Consider the following 23,747-nt stretch of genomic DNA (forward strand, 5'->3'; position numbering starts at 1 on the left):
AATAATTACACTGCAGAGCTTCACCCACAGGAGTGAGAGCTCTGAGCCCCACATCAGGCTCCCAGCCTGGGGCTCCAGCATCAGGAGGAGGAGCCCCCAGCATGTATGGCTTTGAAGGCCAGTGGGGCTTAATCTCAAGAGCTCCACAGGACTGGGTGGAACAGAGACTTCACTCTTAAAGTACACACGCAAAATCTCATGCGCAACAGGGACCGAGGCTGGAAGCAGTGGCTTCATAGGAACTTGGGCCATATTTGCCTGCTGGGTTTTGGAAGGTCTCCTGGGGAGGTGGGAGGTGGCTGTGGCTCACCCTGGGGACATAAAAGCTGGTGGCAGATGGACTGACTTTGGGGAGCAATCATTTGCATGAACTTTCCTGGAGGCTGACATCTTGCTTTGGTCAGTAGCACCAAGATATTGCCCTATTTGTCATTTTATCATAAAGGAGGTCTCCCAGTTCTTCCACAACATGGCACAATCTGAGGCTGGAGAATTAACATCCAAGCACACCTTGGACCCTAATGAGAAAGTTCTAGTGTAGAAATCCAGGGCAGCGTCTTCAGAGCAGAAAGAGCTGGTTCAGTCCCTGCGCTGCCTCTGTGGGCTTCAGTGCGGGGAGGCCTCAGGCCAGACAACTAACCGGGTGGGAACACAGCCCCACCCATTAGCAGACAGGCTGCCTAAAGACTTCCAGAGCCCACAGCTGCCTCTAGACACGCCCCTAGATATGACCCTGCCCACCAGAGGGCCAGTAAGCAGGCACCGGCTCCTCCTGCCAGGAAACCTGCAAAAGACTTTAGTCCGGCCTCACCCACTAAGGAGTAGATACCAGAAGCAAGAAAACAATCCTACAGCCTATGGAACGAGTCCACAAATGCAGGCCAGACTCTACCCTGGGACCTGCTGGCCCCCGGCCCCTGGGTGACAAGAGAAGAGGGCAGTACTGGGACCCATAGCAGGTCACCTACAGAGGGCCACTTCTCCAAGGTCAAGAAACGTAACTAACCTACCACATACACAAAAATAGAAATAGAATTTTAGACAAAAATGAGGTGGCAGAGGAATATGTTCCAGGCAAAGGAACAAAGTAGAATCCCACAAGAAGAACTAAATGATGAGGAGACAGGCAATCTACCCAAGAAAGAGTTCAGAGTGATGATCGTGAAGATGATCAGAGAACTTGGGAGGAGAATGGATGCACAGAGCGAGAAGTTAGAAGTTTTTAGCAAAGAGTTAGAAAATTTAAAGAACAACCAAACAGAGTGGAAGAACAAAATTACTGAAGTGAACAATACACTAGAAGGAACCAAGAATAAACTAAATGAGGCAGAAGAACAGATCAGTGCGCAAGAAGACAGAGTAGTGGAAATCACTACTGCAGAACAGAAAAAAGGAAAAAGAATGAAAAGAAATGAGGACAGTTGGAGACCTCTGGGACAACATGAAGCTCACTAGTATTTGCATTATAGAGGCTCCAGAAAGAGAAGGGAGAGAGAGAAAGGACCTGAGAAAATATTTGAAGAGATAATAGAAGACAACTTCTCTAACTTGGGAAGGGAAATTGTCACCCAAGTCCAGGAAGCGCAGAGAGTCCCATAAGAGGAACACACCAAGGCACATAGTAGTCAAAGTAACAAAAATTAAAGATAAGGAGAAAGGATTAAAAGCAACAAGAGAAAAGCAACAAACAACATACAAGGGAGCTCCCATAAGGTTATCAGCTGATTTTTCAGCAGAAACTCTGCAGGCCAGAAGGGACTGGCACGATATAATTAAAGTGACGAAAGGGGAAAAGCTACAACCAGGAATACTAATAACCAGCAGGGCTCTCGTTCAGGTTTGATGGAGAAACCCAAAGCTTTACAGATAAGCAAAAGCTGAAAGAATTCAGCACCACCAAACCAGCTTTAACAACAAATACTAAAGGGACTTCTCGAGGTAGAAAAGAAAAGGCTGCAACTAGAAACAAGAAACTTATGAAATGGAAAGGCTCCCCAGGACAACATACGGTAAAGGTAGGAAATCACACACACACAAACTAGGAGGAAAGTTATAGGACGAAAGTAATAAAATCACCTGTGTCCACAATAAGCGGTTAAAGGATACACAAAACAATCAGATGTAAATATGATATCAAAGCCAGTAATCGTGAGGAGAGGAGAGTATGAATGCAGATTGGTCCCGCACTTGGTTAATGCTGCTGTTGTTGTGTTGAAATTTCTAATCATTTTTGAACAAGGGTAACTTCATTTTCATTTTGCACTGAGCCCCACAGATTATGTAGCTGGTTCTCGCCCTCAGCCAAAGCGAGGCTCGTGTTTCTTTGTAAAAAAGATGCCTGGACAGACTTTGTCATCAGCCTTGTTAGGGAAGAGCTGGGTGAAGGATGTGCCATGTTGGGGGTGGAGAAGGGTGTCAGGGCCACAGGATGACAGCACTGCTCCCTGGGAGCTGCGGAGCAGTGGGGCCACCTGCCAAGGAAGGAGAGAGCCCCAGACAGCAGAGGCTGGGAAGGGGCTGGGCCAGATCATCCCAAGGTGGGGCCCTTCAAGTCTCCCTTGGCAGAATCTGGCCCCCAGGAACCGGCCTCAGAAGCCAGCCATTGCAGGGAAGTCTCGTCTGGGAAACAGTGAGCCAGCAGTAAGCACATCTGTGATCTGTTCTCATTCACCTTCTGGGGTTAAAGACATGGAGGGGCAGTGGCAGCAGTGGGGTGTGAACTTGGCCAGTCTGGCTTCAGATTAGTGCCGGCTCCACTAGATGGTGCTAAACGTAAGTGATGATGGACTCAAAGCGCTGCCCCGGCCTTGGAGAGGTTTCAGGAATGTCTGCAAGCAAAGTTCTGAGCATCGCCTAGAAAGTACACCCGTCTCTCCAGAAGGCAGCACTTTATTTTTCAGGGAGGCAGTAATGTGAACAAATACACTTCCTAGATTCAAATCCAGGCTCTGCCACGTACAAGATCCACACGTTTTCACAACTTTTTTATTGATGAAATAAAAATAGAATAACAAATGAGTATAATTTTTTTTGGAATACGAATCTACTAAAGAGAAGAATGGATTTCTCTAGGCGGGAGGAGGGGAGATAAATTTCACTTAACTGGGGTTCAAAGTGAGTGTGTTGCCTATCATCAAATCAGTTGCAAATGGTCACAAATAAAAAGCATTCTTAGCTTTCTGGAGCAGGTAGTGGGCTGGGCTTGGCCACTGATTTGCTGACTCCTGAGTGAGTGTATTAACTGTGTTGATTGTTTCCTTGGTTCTGTTTTCCTTTTGCTGAATTTTGTGCCTTTCTTGAGTGTTGTTGGTCTCTAATGTTTTAGCTGAGTGTCTGAACTCTCTCTTTTACAAACTATTCTCCAAGTACAATGGACTGAATTGAATGTTCATGTTCCCCTGCACCCCCCACTCCATTCCTGTGCTGAAATCCTAATTCCCAGTGTGATGGTGTTAGGAGGTAGGGGCCTTTGGGGGTGATGAGGTCATGAGGTGGAGCCCTCATGAATGGGATCAGTGCCTGTATGAGACCCCAGAGAGCTCCCTCAGCCCTTCTGCCATTCGGGGACTCAGCAAGATGATCATGAATCAGGAAGCAAGCCCTCACCAGGCAAGGAATCTGCTGGCACCAGAACTGCGAGAAATAAATGTGTTGTTTAGAAGGCACCGAGTCTCATATAATGTACACATGCAGTCAGACTGTAATAATTCTACCTAATAAAACTAAAAAAGAAAAAAAAAAGGCCCCCCTGTCTCTGGTGTTTTTGTTTGAACAGCAAAAATAGACCGACACACGGCTTTAGCCTAAATGTTGGAGGGTTATCTGCTCTCTAAGGACACTGACCAGTGATTACCTTTCTTAATTTTCTGGCCAACTGTCCACATCACTGCTTCTTATCTCAGGGTAATTCCAGGGCTTTGTTCAGAAAACTCACTTTTTTGGGAACCTCTCTCTTTTGCTTAGTGGGGAGTATGTGTCCTCATTTTTATTGAGGTTGCCCCATTCATCCATTCTTATCTCATTTTCCAGGAATTCCTCTCCGTTTTGTTTGTTGGGAGTATTTCTCCTAGTCTTCCAACTATGTCACAGATTTCTAGCGGATGAGCACTTACGCAGAAAACCGAATCTGGAAACTGGATTAAGATGACTTCTGTAGTTTAAATAACACCAAAAAGGAGTCATGTCTTTGAAGAGAATTTAACAACTGATATGTATTTGCACAAATGAAATTCAGCACTTACACAATTGTTAACGGAACATTCAGACGTATAAACTGGGATCGGCCATAACTTGTGCTGTGACATCACCAGGTGATTATCTCCCATTGTACTGTGTCCGTGTACCCATGGAAGGAAGATGGGACTGCCACACATGAGCAATCCCTCTTGCCTGCCTGGTGGATTACAAGCACCAGTGGTCACCCACGATGGCAAATGGATCCTCAGTGACCATAAAGGCATGATTTAGAAACAGATGATCTTAAAATAAAACTTTTAGAGAAATTCCTTTATTTGGATGCTTTTGGTATTTACATTCCTGGATGGGTTAATCTTCTATTGCATTTTCTATTTCTTCTGATTTTTCAGTGAGACTTTTGGGGTGTGAAAAAGGTATACATATGTTCAGCTCATCAATTCAAAATTTTAAACAGTTTGTTTTTTTACTTTATTCTATTAAAGCTTTTAAAAATTACAAAATGTTTCTGTACTACTAAAAATTTCAGACAATAAAAAGTATAGGCTGTAAAAAGAAGAAGTACCTTCTATTCCAACTTCTAAAGAGAATGGCTCTTAATGATAATTGTGTATATTTTTCAGACTTTTTTATGCTTCTTAAATTATATTTAATACATATAAATGAAAAAATCACACTATACAAAGTTGTGTAATTTTCAGTTTTCATTTAAGAAATCATGTATATGTTTCCAGGTCAGCATATGTAGGTCCACTTTATCCCTTTGAATAGGTAAATACTGTTTCATTAAATTGATGAACTTTTAATTTAGCCAATCACACTTCTGCTAAAAAAATTCATATTTTTTCCAATTTTTAATTATTAGAAATAATACTGTTTTAAATGTTCTCATACACATATCTTTATTTACCTTCTAGAGTATATCTAATGGAATAAATTCCTAAAATTGGAATTTCTAGATCAAAGAGCACATAATTAAATATATATTAAGATTCTGATGAATACTGACAAATTGCCAGCCTTCCCAAAGCTACACGAATATTCACTAATATTCTACAGGTAGTGGCTGAGAGGGCCTTTTTTCCCATTTTTTTTCTAACATTAGTTGTAATCATATTTAAAATTTTTGCCAATTTAGTTAGTAAAAAAAACTTCATTAAACACTTTAATATCATTAATTTTTAGTGACTTAGACATCTTTTCACATTTTATATTTACCATTTTCTTTATCCTTCTGTTCCAGAATTTGTAGTTCCATCTCTTCTGACAATTTTTGTATTTTTTTCTTATTGATTAGTACAAACTCTTTGTATATTATGGATGTTAACTAATGCTTTGTCAGATGATGGACATATTTTCAGTTTATCATTTAACTTAGTTGATTGTATTTTTGGCCTCTTATAAGTTATGTTTCTACAACTTGTGAGGATGGATCTTCCTAGGCCCAAGAGGAAATCAAGATACTGTATGGGAAAAAGGTTAACAGATTTTAACTACATTAAAACTAAATACATATTAAGGAAACTGGGTGTTATCTTGATGGCAATGGAAAACCTTTGAAGACTTCTCAACTAGATTTACATAATTAGATTAGCATTGAGATTCTTAGTTTCCTGTCTTTCTCCTGGGACTACCTGGCTCCCAGTTAACCCTTCACTTTGGCCAGAACTTTTCCTTTTTTCCCAATTTGCTCTTGTGATGTTGGTCTCCTCCCACTGTCTGTACCCAAGCCTTCTGGTATTTTGGCTGCTGCTGATGCCCTTTGGAATGGCATGTACTCAGCACTCAGAAGGACAGGGTAAAACATGTTAAACACCTTCCTACGTGCTATTCACCTACGAATTTACACTCTTTTTCACCTTTGAGAGATGGAGATCATTATTCCCATTTCTCCATGAAGAAACTGTAATCAAGAAGCTAAGATTTGCCTGAGCCCAAACCGCTAGAATGTAACAGAACAGGGATATAAATTCTGTTTCTCCTCTTTCCTGCTGCCTCTAAGTGCACTTCCACGGCTGACAGATGTCTGGGTTACATGCTCTTTTTTGAGTATGTTATTCATTCAACAAGTATTTGAGCAAGTAGTGCGTGCTATATCGAAGTGCCTTTTTTTTTTAATTATCTTCCCAACAAACAATCCTTCAACGTAGGTGCTGTTGTCTCCATTTACAGACAAGAAACTGAGGCTCAGAGAATTGACAGGACCTGCCAAAAGCCACATGGCTAGTGGATTTGGAGCAAGGATTCAATCTAGATCTGGTTTGAGTTTTAAATTTCTCACTAGGCCAGGCTGCCTCTTCCTAAGAGAAGGGGTTTAAAAATTCTAGTTTGAGGAACTAACTATACCTGTCCCACGCTCAGGGAACACTTCACAAATGAGGTGACCTTTGAGTAGACCATTTACTGATTACTACTTACTGAGCCCACCTTAGTATGTTATCCTTACAACAAACGCTGCGAGGCAGGTGCGACTAACAGTCCCAGTTTTACAGACACTGAAGCTGAGCAGCGGACTGAAGCCAGGGCCCCAGCCACCGTCCCGCCCTACCTCCCACTATCAGGCTCGATCCCGCGCCCCGACCCCTCTCAACCTCATTTCTGGGCCCTGAAGGTTGCGAGGCCACAGAGGGTGGACGGCTGGCTCCTCGTGGGATCTCAGCCCTGAGGCTGGCGGACCACCAAGCTGGGGGAGTAGCGACAAGCCGGGAATGTCTGACCCCGGAAGCAGTCGTGGCGCCGGCTGCCGCGTCTTCGGTTGCCAGGGTGCCGCCCCGGAAGTAGAGCCCGGCGGGCGGCGGGCCGGTCCGCGGGATAGAGGACGCTGTCCTGTTTGCAAGCGCCGCAGTGGGGCTGGAGGCGGGGTCGGGGCGCGGCGTGGGGCCGCAGTGCTCCGCGCTCCTGGGCGCTCCGCCGCGCTCTGCGCGCACAGGTGAGGTCCCGCCGTCGAGGCCGCCGCCGTCTCCCAGGACCGAGGGTGTGGCAGTGCGTGGGTGGGCGAGTGCGCATGCGCGAGCGATTGTGGGTGCTGGTCCGCGCGGCCACGACCGTGCGGTTTAGATGCTGCTCCCGGTATCAGCGTCCCCCAGGAAGCCTGCGCTGACTACTGTGCCCCTCTTCCTCTTCAGTTCCTATGACATAACTTGTGCAGCCCGATCCTTGTAACTGCATGCTTTTTATTATTGGTTATCCCAGAATTTCATTGTTCCTAAGCTTTTTCATTCACTTGCCATCTGTATTGTTTCTCTTGGCATCTTGCAGGGCGCGGTGTACCTGTGGCTAGAGCTCTGGACAGGAGACAAGAGATAAATGTTTACCTCCTTGCCCGCCTCTCTTTTGGGGACTGGACCTAGGTATTTCTCTTCCTTGTTTCCCCATCGTTGTGGGGCGAGGGGTGGGTAGTCAACCACCCGATAGGGTAGCTGGGGCATGACAGAGGACTCATTCTAGAAGTAAAAGTTTCTTATCCTTGTAAGCTGTGTGAGTTTTGTAAAGTGGTTCTTTGTCCAGGAAACATTTAATGAGCATATTTGGGCTGTGGCAGTACAAAAAGATTGGCTCTGCCCTGGATTCAGGGCACTGTCACCCAGAGGGGTGAGGAGATGGACAGAGGCAATACAGCTGGGACAGAATGCACTGGGACACTGTGGGATTGTCATTTACACTGTCATTTAAAGATGTCTCTTTTTTCCTTTTCAAAAAAGACTAGCTGGAAAAGAATCCAAATGTCCTAGGATTCTGGCCTAGCTGGGACTTTATTGAAACTGGTAGTGATCAGTGTCTAGGGTAGGGGGCATGGGGTCAGAGAGGGCTCCCGTTTCTCAATGGCTGGACCCAGAAGAGTAAAATGACTCCAACGAGTGTAAGTTCTTCTCCCTGCTTGCTGTTTCTCCTGAGCCATTATCCTGGCTTTTGTCTAGGGGTAGTCATAACTCCAGGAAGTGAAGGGCCTCTTGGCAAAGTTCTGTCCTCATGGGGTCGTAGACACAGAGATTTCCTGAGATGTTCCCTTGCTCAGCGGAAATCAGCTAAACTCCCGGCCTCCTACTTCTTGCCTGGGTAGAGCTGTGGAAGTGTTTGTGGGTGACTGTCTCCAGGTTCTCTCCCCTGCAGGACTGACAGCCCCTGTTGAGCTGGGCTGTCCCTGCTTCACTGCTTGGTACAAACAGCACATGTTTAATTGTGTATGTGGAGGAAATTTATGTCTTTATCTTTGTTCATTCATCAAATATTGATTGAGTGCCTGCTATTCCTAGACACTGTCCTGGGTGCAGGGACTCATCAGGAGATAAGGCGGAACAGCATTCCTGCCCTCGTGATGTGACATATCTGTGTCGAAGACATACGGTCCCCAAGGAACTGGACTGGTTCTTTTTCAAACTTGAGCATGTGTAAGAATCACCTGAGAGCTTGTTAAGACACATATTCCCAAGGAGTCTGAATGCATACATCACTGTGTGTGGTGGAGGTGGGGTTGGGGGAGCTGGAGAATTTGTGTTTCCAGCAAGCTCCAGGTCATGATGCCAGTGCTGCAGGATTGCGGACCATGCTTTGAGTTGGCAGTGGACTAAACAGTTGTGTGCAACCTGAGTGCCACAGAGAAGGAAAGTGGGAAATGGGGAGGATGGAGATTGAGACTGAGAAAGCCACTCTGAGGAATTGACCTTTGAGAAAGGGCCAGATGTGGGGGAAGAGCAAAGCCTTAAGACAGGATGCAGCTTGGTGGGTGTGAGAACCTGAAAGAGACAAGGGGCTGGAGAGGGAAGGCATGTGGAAAGGGTGCTGGGAGACAAGGCCTGAGAGGCGTGGGGGGCCCAGGTCATGCAGGGCCAGCCTTGTAGGTCACGGGCAAGCTGCTAGCTTTGTTCTGAGTGCTGTGGGAGGCCACTGCAGGCTTATGAGCAGAGTGACATGATTTGCTCTGTGTGTGTAAAATGATGGTTCTGCTGCTGGGGTGAGGTTGCAGTGGGTTGAGGTTGGAGTCAAGGAAACTGGTCGAGACTGCAGGGACGCTGAGAGGGACTCAGAGGGATCTGGAATCTGAGGATGGAGCTGGCATGATTTGCTGCTGGACTGAATTAATAGTCACTTCCTCCTCAGGACCGCAGTTGGATTTTGTTGGGCTGTTAAAGCACTTTGCCACCAGGGCTGCTGCTTGCTCAGTGCGTCTCTTGCCTTCCCTGGTCAGGACTGTCTAGGAGCGCCTTGACCCAGGCAGCTTTCTGTCTCCGGTCCCCCACCTGGCACAGAGTGGCTGTCAGTGCTGACTGGGTGGATGAGAATCTAGACCGTGGGTGGCCTGGACGCCCAGGGATGTCCCAGTGGGAACCTGCTCTCAAGCTTGCAAAGGTTGTGCCCACTTGCCCCAGGAGTAGGCCCCACATTGTGTTCTAAAAATAACCAACAATTGTCTGGTTTCAGGATGGCTTTCCGAGGCTGACATACCTCACGTGGTGACAGCCCACTGCAGTTTTGAGCTGTGATCAGCATAAGGACCAGCACATCACTCTCTTTTTCCTGGTTAGGTTTTCATGACGCTCAGTTTTGAAGTAGCCGGCGGAGAGGCTTAAAATTCTGAGGCATCAATTCGTGTGAACCAGCAGAGAGATTACGTCTCACGTTCCTTACACAGTACCGTTAACTCCAGTTTTTTTTTCTTCCTGTTTTAGGAGGAAGTCACAAGAAAACAATCTGACATCAGGTATTTATCTATTTGCTGTTCTAAGGAAAAGGCTTAGTATTTCCTAGGATTCGGGAGGCGTCAGCCCCGGCTTCTGTACTGTGGGGATTGGCCAGCTGGTTCCTTTGCCTGTCCTGCAGATGACTTCTGAGCCCCCTCGCTGTGCCTGGCCCTGGCTGGGTGCTGGGGGATCGACGTGGGGGACACGGGAACTGATGTGCACACACGTGTGGGAGGAGAGGGGTAAACTGATGTGCGCGCACATGTGCGAGGAAAGGGGTAAACTGATGTGCGCACACGTGTGGGAGGAGAGGGTGTGGGTTGTGAGGTTGCTGTCCCTGCTCTGCCTCTTGCTCTCTGAGCCCCACGTTCCTGTCTATAGGTGGGGAGATACCTGCCTTCCAGCACCCTGTGGGCCATAAAGATGTTCACAGTAGAGAGGAATTCGCACAGACCGCCCAGCCCTGAGCCTGACTCGTCCCGGTGCTTAATAAGTGTAGCCATTGTTTCCGTGGTGGTGTACATACGTAATCACTTACTCCGCGAGGGCAGGGTGGAGCTCAGGCCCCTGTGAGGAGGGGCTGGACCAAGGAGCGTGCGGAGCCCAGTCGGGGCAGCTTCAGGGTGCGGCTCTTTCTGCCTGGTGTGCTCATGTCAAATCCAGTTAACTGTCTGGAGGACCTGCTCCGAGCCAGGTCCACGCCTGCCTGACCTTGCGGTAATCCCAGCGGTGCCGCCAAGGAGCTGTCACTTTCCCATTTTTGTCACTGGGGAGGCTGAGGACCCAAGAGAACTTGCCAGAACTTGTCAGACACGGACGCATCAGCGCTAGAAGTGAACTGGCCTCTAAGCCTCGGGTGTGGAGGAAGCCGCCGTCCCTCCTGGGGCTCCCCAGACTGCTCTTCATCAGTTCTCAGTGCTGATTTCCACACTGATTTTGGTGCATTTCTGAACAGGGGTTCTTTTAAAGGAGGTGGCCTTAGTTATTTTTCCCTTTATTTTTAAAACCGTAAATGACCATCTTGTCTTTGCTCAGCACTTTACCGTGCTCTGTCCCCCACATGTATATGTAAGACTGTGTAGGCATGCATTTCTTATTCTTCTTTCTCCCCGAGTGTTTGGGGTGGTTCTGTCTTGTATTGGGTTCCCAGGGCTGTGGTATTGAAGTGCCGCCCACTGGGCGGCTCAGTGAGGCCACCAGTCTGAAATCAGGGTGTTGGCAGAGCTGTGTTCTCTCTGAAGATGCTGGGAAGGATTCCTTGCATCTTCCAGTTTCCGGTGGCCCCAGGCATTTCTTGGCTTGTGGCAGTGTAACTCTGATCTCTGCCTCCTTCACATAGTCACCTTCCCTCTATGTCTGTCTGTCCCTGTGTCCTCATGTGGCATTCTCTGCCTGTGTATGTCTGTCTGACCTTCCATCTCGTAACAATGTCATCAGATTGGGGTCACCACCCCCCACCAAATGGCCTCATCTTAACTGCAAAGACCCTACTTCCAAATAAGGTCATGTTTACAAGTACCAGGGTTAGGACTTCAGCATATGTTTTGGGGGACACAGTTCAACCCAAGCATTTCCAGGGAAGCAGCTGTTGAAATGAAGAGACAAGTTCAAAGGACTGACCCTTAAGGACTTGTCCGTTCACTGACTCACAACGAGGAGTCATTATTGGTCTCTCATGTGCCAGTGGGCTGGAGATAATAGGGTTGGCAAATGGACTGTGACCTTTTCTGCAAATTCTCACTCTTAAATCTGGAGGCAGTGGGATGAGGAGGAAACAGTGACTAAGAGAGTCCCCACCCTCACGCATTTATGGAAGGAATGTACACAGAACTAAAATGCAAGGTCAGAATTTCCCCGTGTCAACAGAGATGGCAAGGGAGGTGGGTGTAGCTCAGTGGTAAAGCGCGTGCTTAGCATGCAAGAGGTCCTGAGTTCAATCCCCAGTACCTCCTCTAAAAATAAAGAAAGTAAATAAACCTAATTATCTCCTTCCCCAAATAAAGTAAGTAAATAAATCAAAATTCAGAACAACGATGGCAGGAGAGGTCTGGGGAGGGCTCCGAGGAGGTGGTGAGAATGGCTTCCTGGGGGAGGTGGCCTTTGAACTGTGCTGTGCACAGATGAACAGCAGCAGAGAAAGGTGTTGGGTCGGGGAACAGCGTGGACACAGGTTCACAAGGGAGAGTGAGCACCAGACAGCAGCGGGGGCTGCTTTCAGCCAAAGCAAGGGGTGCGTGAAATGAAGGGGTGGCCCGGCAGCTTAGAGAGGTCAGCAGAAGCCAGGAAGTAAGTAATTCAGAAATGCTCATCACAACAAGAGAAGAACCCAGAGGCTCTGGTGAGCACTTGTTAAACAAAAGATGCCGTCTGCTGAATACTCTGTTTAGTTACTGCTCGGCTGTATTTATAAACTGTTAGAGCATCTCTTGACCTGGTGCTGCTGTGTACATTCCTTCTGTGTGTTAATTTTATTTTAGGTAAGAACCCGTGGCAAGAGTCAGTGAAACTGAAGAGAAGTTGGACGTTCCCCTTGGCTCCAGTGGTACCTATGGTAGGTCTGGCCTGAGATGTTTGCCTCGGTGACCACTTGTGCACGCGGTGAGTAGAGGCAGCAGGGGGCCGGGAGGAGCCCTCCCCTTCTCAGAGGCTCCATTTCCTGCTCAGTAAACTGAGGATGAGAATATTTGCTCCACCTGCCTTGCTGGGTTTGGGATCATACCGCTGGGAGCATTTTGTGACTATTTAGTGACTAAAGCACAGTGCTAGTGTAAGGACTACTTCTGTTATTTTGTTACTGCTTTTACTTCTGCGTTGTCTCCGGGTGGGAGTCAGTGACTGGTGTGAGGTCGCCCAGTAAGACTTGTGTTTGAATTGTGCAGCTCCGGTGGTCGTGGTGTGGACATTGCTTGGTTGAGGGAGGCGATTCTCACCCAAATCCTGTGTCTGCAGTTGGACTCTAGGGGGCAGAGTACGAGCAGGAGTTTTCAGGGATGCGGGGCTGTGCAGGCTGAAGTCAGATACAGGCAGACCTCAGAGATGCTGTAGATTCAGGTCCAGACCACTGTAGCAAAGCAAATGTCACAATAAAGCAAATCACATGAAAATTTTGGTTTCCCAGTGCATGTAAAAGTTATCTTTACACTATATGTGCAATAGCAGCTTGTCTAGAAAAAATGTATGTGCCTTAATTTAAAAACACTATGGCTAAAAAATGGTAACTGAGCCTTCAGTGAGTCATAGTAGTCACATCAGAGATCCCTGATCACAGATCCCCACAAGAAGTGTATAATATTGAAAAAGTTTGAAATGTTATGAGAATAACCAAAATGTTATGTGGAGACACGAAGTGAGCAAATGCTGTTGGAAAAATGGCACTGGTAGACTTGCTTGATGCAGGGTTGCTCCAAACCTTCAATTTGTAAAGAATACAGTATCTGCAGATGGCAATAAAGTAAGGTGGGCTGGTGGCGGAAAATACACGCCCCTCAGCAGGCGGCCCCGTCTTCACGTCCTATGCCCTTTCCACCCTGTTAGTTGCCCCACATGTGATGCCATAACAATTCCATGGGGGAGGTACCTCCTTTCATAAAAGGCCCATGAGGCTCGTCAGGTCCCCCGGCTTTCAAGCCTGGTTTTTCATGGAACCCCGTTTTCACACGAAGGTGTACACAGGAGCGTAACAAAGGCACCCTTCTGCGGTCAGAGCTGGGATGGGAGCCTGGAATCCTGGGCTGCTTGAGTCGTTTGAAAACCAGACTTCAAAGGAGGAAACAGGTCCTGAGAGGTCTGGTAACTTGCTCAGAGTCACGTGGTAGTGGTGACAGGCCTGGGACCATAGTCACTCATTCTGCCTGAATCGAGCATCTGCTGCATGCTAGGCACGGTGCTGCACCCGGGCACAAAGCAGTGATGAGGAAAGCCAGCTCCTGCCCTCAAGCAGGAACAGGATGCTGAGGGGCTGTGTCCCTGACCTGGAGAGTCAGACGGGCTTTGTGGAGGAAGTGATGTTCACTTATGCTGGCAGATAAGTGGGAGGTAGCTTAGCCAAGCAGAGAGGAAGGGGGGCGTCCTATAGGCAGAGACGCCCAGCATGTGCCAAGGCCCTGAGGCAGAGAAGACCAGTGTGGCAAGAACAGAGCAGGTGAGGGAGAAGGTGGCACAAGATATGCCTGGAAAAGCAGGTGAGGGTCTTTGTATTTTAAGTACAGTGGGAACCACGTTGGTTATTCACCAGTGGGGTGATGTGGTCAGAGAAACACCTAAAGCTCACCCACAGTTAAAGAGAGTGAATTGGAGCAGGGCAGGGGAGGCAGCAGAGAGATGGGCAGCACTTGAGGGGATTGGGGTGCTCAGATCGGGGTGGGTGCTCCCAGCTGCCTCCGGCTCTCGCAGCCCCGGTGCCTCTCCTGTGCGGCTCCCAGATGCAAGTCAGTTTATCGCCTTTATCTCACCCTTGACCAGGATGCTCAGTCTTGGCCCAGCTGACATTGGGCTGAGTGCTTTGGGGCGGGGGGCTGGCCTCCTGTGCCCTGGAGGGCATTGAGAGCATCCCCGGCTCTGCTCACTTGATAGCAGAGGCATCCCCCACCCCCACCCCCACACACAAAATGCCAGATGTCCCTTGGGGGTGACCCGCCCTGGCTGAGCACCACCGAGGGGAAGATTGAGCGTGGGGAGGGACGTCCGCTTGCCTCGTGTCAAGGATTCCTTGGATGAGGGGAAGTCAGTTCTTTGAAGTTTCATGGCCCTGAAAGGTTGCTCTCTTCCAGGATTATGGCAGGAAAAGTGAAATGGGTCACTGACATCGAGAAGTCGGTGCTGATAAATAACTTTGAGAAGAGAGGATGGGTCCAAGTGACAGAAAACGAGGACTGGAATTTTTACTGGTGAGTGTAAAAAAGCAGGGCTTTGTTGTCCGAAGCCCCTTGGTGGGTGTTACTTCTGGCAGCAGAGTGCAGGTCTCACCTGTGAAGGTCCCTCCTGTTGCACTTGGTTACCCCCAGGCTCTTTGTGAGCCCTCGGTCAGGACACGTGGTGGAGGGTCCCATGCTCCCAGGTGTCAGCCTAGGGAAGAAGCCCAGGGACATTTCAGCACAGCTGAGTGTGTTAACACTTTGGGAATTTGGGTGAGAAACAAGCCTGCCCGACCCCCTCCGGTCAGTGGGTTACTCATCCCCGACCCTCTGCAGCTCCTGGGTGCAGAGCATCGCACTGAATCTTTGAGGGGGCAGGGGAACGTGGGGAGCACATCATGATCTGCAGGGGCTTCACCCTGTGCATCCCTCCCCCGCCCTGCAAGACTCCCTCTCCCTGCGCTGCCTGAAGAGATGGTACTCGGTCTCCCTCCGGCACTTCCCTTCTCCCCAGTTCCCTCTCGCAGCACCCCCAGTGCGGCAGCTGCACCTTTTTCCCTGCTGACCTACCGAGACTGTCTCACTTTTACAGCTTTGTACACGGTGTGCTTTCTGCCCCTGATCAGCCCACCCTTCGGAGACACAGTGCATCTGAGGATTAGATGTCCAGACCCTGGAGCCAGAGCCATACGTGGCTTCAGTCCTATCTTGTCTCCTCCTCTGCTGTCTGGGTTGCTGTTAGCAAAGGACTTGGCGTCTCTTTGTAAACACGGTTGTTTGAGGTTTCAGTGAATCAGTAAAGCACATCCCTTGGGGCGCCTGGCATGTGGTGGGCGTCCCATCAGCCTGTGCGTCACTGTCCTTTGCGCACCAGCGCACCTGCCCTGGAAGCCACCTCTGCCTCTCGCAGCCTCCCAGGCTGCTTATTCAGATGCCATGGCAGCAAACACCGGGTGCCATGGTTCGTGGTTTCCCCGCCTGTCCCCTCTTTAGGTGTCACTGTGAACCCCTGGAGAGTGAGGAACTTGCCTGGCTTATCTGAGCCCCTCCAGAGCCTGGCAGGGCCCAGGCACAGAGTAGGCAGTACCCAGCCCCCAGCTCCAGCAGTGGATGGAGGGGTGACCCCAGCTTTGCTTTGACAGCAGTCAAGTTACCTGCCCTTTAAACCACAGCCTGATTTTCCTTCAGGAGCACGGAATGCAGGTGGGGAGGGATTTATGGAGTGGTTAGCATCTGCCCATGGTTTAGTGCCAGGTTTACATTCTTTCTTGTCAAAGGTAAAATGAGGTAATTGATCCAGAGCCCTGATCCAGGCTGAACTTGACTGTCCTGTCCTTGCTCCTTTGGTGTCCCGCCGCCCTGTGCCGTGGGCCCGGCAGAACTCAGTGCATTCTTTTGGCTTCTCTGGGTAGGTAGTCAAATGCTGGGGGGGAGTTGAGTGTTCCCTTCTTCATGCCGAGAAGCATTTCGGAGCTATTCTTAACCAAAAAAGAGAATGAGAGAGAACAAAGGACTAAATAGTATGATCACTTTAGCTATCTGATATCTTGAGATCTAATGTTTTAACCATTAAGTGTACTGTCAGGTCTTAAGAACTGGACAGGGAAAAATATTGTAAACAACTAAATGTGAAGTGGTTGAGGAGAGGTAACTGCATTAACCAAGTGGATTATGGTATAACCGTTAAAATGATTATGATGATTATAAAACAACTTGGAAAATGGAACACGTGTGAAGAAAAACATGAAATTGTACTTGAATTTTGATAGTCAGTCTGCAGAAATAGCTTGCATATGGGCAGGAAGTAGCAGCAGGGTGAAAACGTGAACAGTGTCTGTGCTGGAGGGGGCGTATGGGTTATCTATCGCCAGACTGATGGTAAGTAACAAACGTTGCAAAATTTAAGGGGCTTAAAACAACAACCATTTTTATTGCACGTGAGTTTATGGGCTCAGCTGAGTGGTTCTTTTGGTCTGGTAGGAGTTCACTGATCCTGTCTGGGCTCACTCATGCGTCTCCTGTCAGCTGGCAGGTCCGCTGGGGCTTGGCTGGTCCAGGATGCCCTTAAGGACAACAGGGGCTTCTCTCCACAAATGTCTTGTACATTTCTTGGCAAGAAAGGGACAGCGAGCTTGGAATAGCTTGTCTTACGTGATGAAGAATGTCACCCACCGAATCAGTGAACAGAGGATGTTGTGGCCATGTGGCCATCAGCCACCAAATCAGAGGGCCTGGCCTCTATTTGCAAAAGCTGTAAAAAATATTGATCAGACAGGGAGATTTGAACACTGAGTAATAGTTCATGATATTTAGGAATTACTACTCCTTTTTTTTTTAAGTTGTGATAATGGTATAAAATAAGAAATCGTATGGTATAAAAAGGAGTCCTTAAGTGTTACAGATTCCAACAGGAATATTTTAGATGAGATGATATAATGTCTGGGAATTACTTCAAAAAAAGCCAGTGCTGTGGGGAGGGGTTGGGGTATAGATAGAACAAGACTGGCTAGTGACCCCTGAAGCTGGGTAATGGGCTACTGTTACACTTTCCCCTCTGCTTCTGCCTTTGGTTGTGCTCTCCTATAATAAAAAAAAAATTAAGTCTTTTATTCTAATGATTATGGAATCAAAAGAAACCTCTGGTTGGTGCTGTGAGGTGGGGGTGGCTGGGGGCAGGGACAGCAGAGTGAGAGGCCACTGGATGACCTGCCTTGTTTCGTGGCTCCGCGGCTCCCTTGTGGGTGCCAGCCCTTCTGTCCTTTGTGGTTCTCTGGGGGGCGAGTGAGGACGGATGGGTGTGGCAGGGAGACTGGCTTTCTCAGAGAGTGAGAAGGAATCCATTTCTCTTTCAACTCGTTTCACTGGGGGCTTTGCAGTCTAGCTGGCCTGGCAGGGATCTCGCTCTCCAGGAATATAAAGTGCTGACTCAGGGCCCTTAATAACCCCTGGGATTTGGGTTTTGAGGGGTCCCTGTCCTTCCTGGCTTTGGGTGCAGATACTGAGTCAGTGAGTTTCCTGACTTCAGAGTCTGAAGGCGTCTGTCTTTCTTTAGTTTATTATCAATAATCAGTGTTATTATTAACCGATAAACATTTACTGAGGGTTTACTCTGTGCCAGAGAGTGAAACCGTTCAGGGAAGAGTCACAAGTGCTCCTGCCTCGGACAGTCCAGGTACAGTCACTGGGCCCGTACCCTGTGCCGCTGTGGGGTGGGGACCGGGTGGGGACAGGTGAGCCCTGAGGGATCTTGCTCCAGGTCAGGAGTCCCAGGGCTTTAAGGAGACCTGCCTGCACGCGCACGTGCCCGAGCCTCGTCCTGCACGCCCATCTGTGCTTCTCTCTTAGGATGAGCGTGCAGACCATCCGCAGTGTCTTCAGTGTGGAGACCGGCTACCGGCTCTCGGACGATCAGATAGTCAACCACTTTCCCAACCACTATGAACTGACACGGAAGGATCTGATGGTGAAGAACATCAAAAGATACAGGAAGGAGCTGGAGAAGGAAGGGAGTCCTCTGGCAGAAAAAGATGAAAATGGAAAATACCTCTATCTGGGTTCGTGCCCTTTTTGCTGGCCTTATGTTTTAAATAGTTTAAAGGTTTTACGTCAGTGGCACAAGGCATGAGATGGTGACTGTTGTTGGCTTTGATGGGTGAACGTGTTTGTGCAAATAGTGGGTGCCTCCCTCATTCCAGGTGTCTCCAGGATAGGGAGAGGGCGGTGGCTCAACTTTGGAATCTGAGTTTGTGTGAGCGCCTGAATGTGCACAGGACCAGGGGGCCACTTCCTGAGCTACAGGCTGCCAGGAGGGGTCATTACTGTATCCAGCAATGCCAAGGGAGAGCCACGTGTCCCTGTCCCATGTGGTGAGAACAGCGGGGCTGTCAGATAGTTTCAGAATCCCTTTACATACCTGGGGAAAATTATATGAGACCTCTCTGGGCCTCAGTTTCCTCATCTGATAAATGGGAAAGATAACGGTACCTACCTAGCTCACAGGTTGCCATGGGATTAAACGATACAGATTTGTAAAGTACTTAGCACACAGCTAAGAGAGAGAACTCGTTACAGGCAGACCTCGGAGATCTCGTGGGTAGGGTTCCAGACCACCAAAATAAAGCATATACTTCAATAAAGCAAGTGACACTGATTTTTTGGTTTTCAATTGCAAATAAAAGTTATCTTCACACTAAAGTGTGCAATAGCATTATGTCGGAAAAATCAATACGCCTACCTTCATTTAAAAATATTTTACTGCTGAAAAATGCTGACCATCTGAGCCTTCAGCGAGTAGTTCTCTTTTTGCAGTAGTGACATCAGAGATCACTGATCACAGATGAAGGAGTTTGAAGTACTGTGAGAATTACCAAAATGTGACACCGAAACATGAAGTGAGCAAAGGTTGTTGGAAAATGGTTCCGATAGACTTGCTTGGTGCAGGGTTGCCCCAAACCCTCAATTTGTAGAAAATGCAGTGTCTGTGAAGCGCAGTAATCGAGGTGTGCCTGTGCTGTTCAGGGTCTGAATGGTGGAAGTCCTCACTCTGTGAGATGCTGGGTGGGGGCGTGGGGGAACAAAACAGGCCCTGGAAAGGCGGTGGCAGTGTTTTGCTGTTGTTGGCCCCCTTCGGGCTGGCTAACCGTTGTCTCCTCTCAGACTTTGTTCCAGTCACCTACATGCTGCCGGCTGACTACAACCTGTTTGTGGAGGAGTTCAGGAAAAGCCCCTCCAGCACCTGGATCATGAAGCCTTGCGGCAAAGCCCAGGGAAAGGGCATCTTCCTGATCAACAAGCTCTCACAAATCAAAAAGTGGTCCCGAGATAGCAAAACATCTTCGTGAGTGGGGAACCCATTCTGCTCGCTTCCCGGCAGAAGTCTCGTGTCATCCTCAGCCTTTTGGCCACAGGCTGGGTGGCCCATACTTGCTTTTCCAGGCGTGCAGTTTTTTGTGTACACATGGCGCCCAGGGCAAGGCTCTGTGACCACAATAGTGCCATCAGTCATAGAATCTCACCTAGGGGTGGCACGTAAACCAGCAGAGGTCTCAGCAGCAGGGAGCCTCGTGGGCCACTCTTTGTTCTGAAAGTGGTGGGGAGAACCGGTCAGTCAGTGTTTCTGAGGGGGTGAGGCACGTGCTTAATGCTTGGGTACCTGGGCTTGAACTCCTGTCTGACACCTACCATCTGGGTAAATTTTGTTGTTTAGACTCTTAGATTTCTCATCGGGGTAAACTGGGGACTCTCAGCAGCAGCCTGAGGGGGGCGAGGTGGGGGTGGACCGAGTTCATCCACCCCCAGGCGCCAGGCAGCGCGTGCACCCAGTACAACAGCTGACCTAGGTGGCGGGCTGGGTGGATCTGCTCCCGGGGCTGCGGGCCCCTTGGAAGCAAAAACACCAGGGATTTAGTCTAGGGCTCACTCTTTGCCTTTGAGTCCTTAACTGCCAGGAAATGCCTGGAGGTCACGTCAGTGCCATCCTTTCCAGCTGTGGCAGGGAACACCACACTCTGTGTTCCCAGGAGTGGCAGGGAGCTGCATTTAAGTCTTACTGAACGTAGCCCCTGGGGTGGGTCAGTGCAGGAAACACTTCCCTGATGGAGTCTCAGGGGCTGCTGGCACTGTCCCCTGGGTCGGGGACATGGGATCGGGGGTCCTCTGTGGGCACCACCTCCCCATTTTCTCCCCTATGAACCGGACTCTCACTTAATGGGAGGCAGCGAGTTTGTCACCTCTGGTCTTTGCATCTAATTTCAACTTTCTCTGACACGCCCAGGTTTGTGTCTCAGTCTACGAAGGAAGCCTATGTGATCTCTCTGTACATCAACAACCCATTACTAATCGGCGGCAGGAAGTTCGACCTGCGCTTGTATGTTCTGGTGTCCACGTACCGCCCGCTGCGCTGCTACATGTAAGAGCTGGAGTTCTGTTTCCATTCTTTTTTTTTTTCAATTGGAGGTACTGGGGATTGAACTCAGGACCTTATGTGTGCTAAGCAGGCACTCTGCCACTGCACCCTCCCCCCGTTTCCATTCTTGACTGCTTTGACGTGATACTTCCTACTCCCCGCCGTTAGGAGGGTCAGTGGAGCTCAACGTGCCTGACACGTGGTCTGTGTCGTGTAAGATGGAAACCTCGATGCTAATGTGAATCTTGAAAATAAAAAACAGGTCTTTTAACCTAAATGTCCATCAACAGATGACTGAATAAAGAAGCTGTGGTATATTTATACAATGGAATACTACTCAGCCATAAAAAATAATAAAATCATGCCATTTGCAGCAACATGGATGGACCTGGAGATTGTCATTCTAACTGAAGTAAGCCAGAAAGAGAAAGAAAAATACCATATGATATCACTTATATGTGGAATCTGAAAAAAAAAAAAAAAGACAAACTAACTTATTTACCAAACAGGAACAGACTTACAGACATAGAAAACAAACTTGTGGTTACCAGCATGGAAGAGGGTGGGAAGGGATAAATTGGGAGCTTGAGATTTGCAGATACTAACTAATATATATAAAATAGATAAACAAGTTAATACTGTATATCACAGGGAACTGTATTCAATATCTTGTAGTAACTTATGGTGAAAAAGAATATGAAAATGAATATATGTATGTTCATGTATGATGGAAGCATTATGCTGTACACCAGAAATTGACACAACATTTTCAACTAACTGTATTTCAATTAAAAAAAAAAGCAGCTCTTTAACCTTGCGGGCATGCTCAGTATAAGAATCCAGACACAGAAGGCCACGTGTACAGTTCTACTTATATGACACGCCCAGGACAGGCAAAACATTAGAGATGGAAAGCAGATTGTTATCTGCCCAGCACTGGGGTTGGGGAGTGACTGCTCATGTTCACAGGGTTCTTTTTGGGGGGATGCAGACATTGTGCAGTTGATTGTCGTGATGGCTGCACAGCTCCGAAAATACCAGAAACCATTGAGTTGTCCACGTGAAGTGGATGAGTAATATGGCATATGAATTATGTCTTAATAAAGCTGTTATGTAAAAAGAACCATGAAAAATTAAAAAGCAGCTTTTTGAAAGGTTTAAAGCAAAAAGAGCAGCTCTTTTAGGAGAAAAAGTGTTATATTTTATTTACGCTTATCCTCAGAGTACTGAATTAATCTGAATTCCCACTTAGGTATAAACTTGGATTTTGCCGCTTCTGCACAGTGAAATACACCCCGAGCACCAGCGAGTTAGATAACATGTTTGTCCATCTCACCAACGTCGCCATTCAGAAACATGGGGTAAGTGTTTCTTGTCACTTGAACTTAAGGAAATGGACTGACTGTGGATTTCTTTCTTTTTCTATTTGCAGGAGAGGGTGGGTGGGTACAGGAGTGTGTTTAAGATGCCCTGGCACTGGTGAGGAGTGGGAGCCCCAGGAATCCAGTGTGGTTGTCCCAGGAGCATCAGCCTGGGGTGGCAGTGGGACACTTGGAGAAAGGAAGTCTCACCTTCAAGCCCTGTCTTTCTAGTTCTGTGACCTTGGGCAAGTTCCTTTAACTCCCAGAGCCTCGGTTTCTCCATTTGTAAAAGGTGATAATATTACTACCTCATGGGGTTATTGGGAGCATTATATGAGAGGACATTCAGTCATTGAACAGATAATCACTGAGCACCTGCCTGGGTTGGTCCAGTGCCAGGCGCTGGGGCTATGGTGATGGGCAAAAACTTCCTTGTTCCCTGCTCTCATGGCGCCTAGAGCCTGTGGGGGGGGTGGTCACCAGATCATCACACCGATGAACATGTCATCACAGACTGAGATGCATGCTCTGAAGGTAAGGAACGCAGGCCTGGAAGAGCATGGAATGGAGGGGCCCATAGTCCAGGTGGTCAGAGGCTGCTTGAGCAGAGACCACAGCAGGTGCAAAGGCCCTGTGGCAGGAAGAAGCATTGCAAGAGCTGAAAGAAGTGAGGGTGGTGGAGTGAGAGGGACCTGGAGAAGCCAGTGAGGGCCAGGACACAGGACCCGTGGGACGTTGTAGGTTCTGGGCAGGCTTTGGGGCTTCAGTCCCATCCTAATGAAGAAGTCTTGAAGGTCTCCTTTCTTTATGAATGACTCTTCTGTTTGGATCTTGCTTGAATGGGAGCCTGAATACCCCTGTCGTTTTAGAGGAAAAACAAGCTTTTCTGAGTAACCGACTGAAGGGTTTGGTCAGACCAAGCTGGGCTCAGTCCCACATCCATCACTTACCCTCTGTGTGACTTGGGGAAGTCCCCCCGCCTCCCTGGGCCTCCTCATCTGCAAACAGGATCCCTGGTTTGTACCTTGCTGGTCATGAAAGGACAATGGTCACCATTCACTGAGGGTGGCAACTGGCTTCCGCGTGTGGCCTGATTCACCTACCCACCAGGTTTTCCCGAGAGCAAACCGAGAGAGCATCGTCGTTACAGTATTTACAGTTAGAGGAGAACTGACTTGGCCAAGGCCTTATTCATAAGAATTGGGAAAATATCTTCCATGTGACACAGCACAAGACTTATCAGTCATTTGGAGAAAGCTGAGCACTGACCCCAGACCCTTCATAGCCAAGTCGCACATTTAACGAAGTCTGGATGGGGTAGGAGGTGACAGTGACTGACTTCCAGTCTACTCAGTGTCCTGAGGACAGTGTGCAGTGTGTTGGCCTGCAAAGCCTCCTTGCCCAAGGGATGCCAGAATGAAATGGGGAGGGTCCCATTCAAAGGGCCTTCTCAGGACACCAGTCAACTGGGTCACTATTTCCATCAATAAGAAACAGAAGCCAGTTTTTAAAAACCACAGGAGGAGAGAGCAGAAGCAGCGCTTCAGGCTGGCACCTCCACCTGCACCAGAAGCAGCATGCTTTCCACGCTGGCCCTGTTTGTCGGTGCTTTGCTTTTTGATGTAAGGAAGTGCTTAGTCTGAGAAAGCTCAGTTTCAGCCTTGAATGAAAGCTTCACGGGGCTCTAATTTAGAACTGCAGAGAAAATAGATGTTCTATTGGCCACTGAAATGCCCACTGAGTGCCTCTGGGTGCA

At 48.3% G+C, this 23,747-nt stretch overlaps 1 protein-coding gene across 6 annotated transcripts in view; it reads left to right on the top strand.

Annotated features, from left to right (window-relative positions):
• Positions 1-6,985: 6,985 nt before the first annotated feature.
• Positions 6,986-23,747, top strand: part of TTLL1 (TTL family tubulin polyglutamylase complex subunit L1) — a 28,718-nt gene continuing 11,956 nt past the window's right edge. Inside the window, exons 1-9 of one of the 6 annotated variants that reach the window (XM_064491392.1) lie at positions 6,992-7,123; positions 7,453-7,544; positions 9,861-9,892; positions 12,350-12,470; positions 14,642-14,758; positions 18,071-18,279; positions 19,382-19,562; positions 20,499-20,633; positions 21,883-21,991. In XM_064491392.1, the coding sequence (XP_064347462.1) occupies positions 14,646-14,758; positions 18,071-18,279; positions 19,382-19,562; positions 20,499-20,633; positions 21,883-21,991 (747 nt within the window). In that variant the 5' untranslated portion in view covers positions 6,992-7,123; positions 7,453-7,544; positions 9,861-9,892; positions 12,350-12,470; positions 14,642-14,645. Of the gene's footprint in view, positions 7,124-7,241; positions 7,353-7,452; positions 7,545-9,860; positions 9,893-12,349; positions 12,471-14,641; positions 14,759-17,843; positions 17,898-18,070; positions 18,280-19,381; positions 19,563-20,498; positions 20,634-21,882; positions 21,992-23,747 lie in introns of those variants that run through there. The other 5 variants (XM_064491395.1, XM_064491393.1, XM_064491396.1 and 2 more) reach the window with 5 other exon arrangements.

The sequence above is a fragment of the Camelus dromedarius genome, chromosome 11, assembly GCF_036321535.1.
Source record: "Camelus dromedarius isolate mCamDro1 chromosome 11, mCamDro1.pat, whole genome shotgun sequence".
Lineage (NCBI taxonomy): Eukaryota > Metazoa > Chordata > Mammalia > Artiodactyla > Camelidae > Camelus > Camelus dromedarius.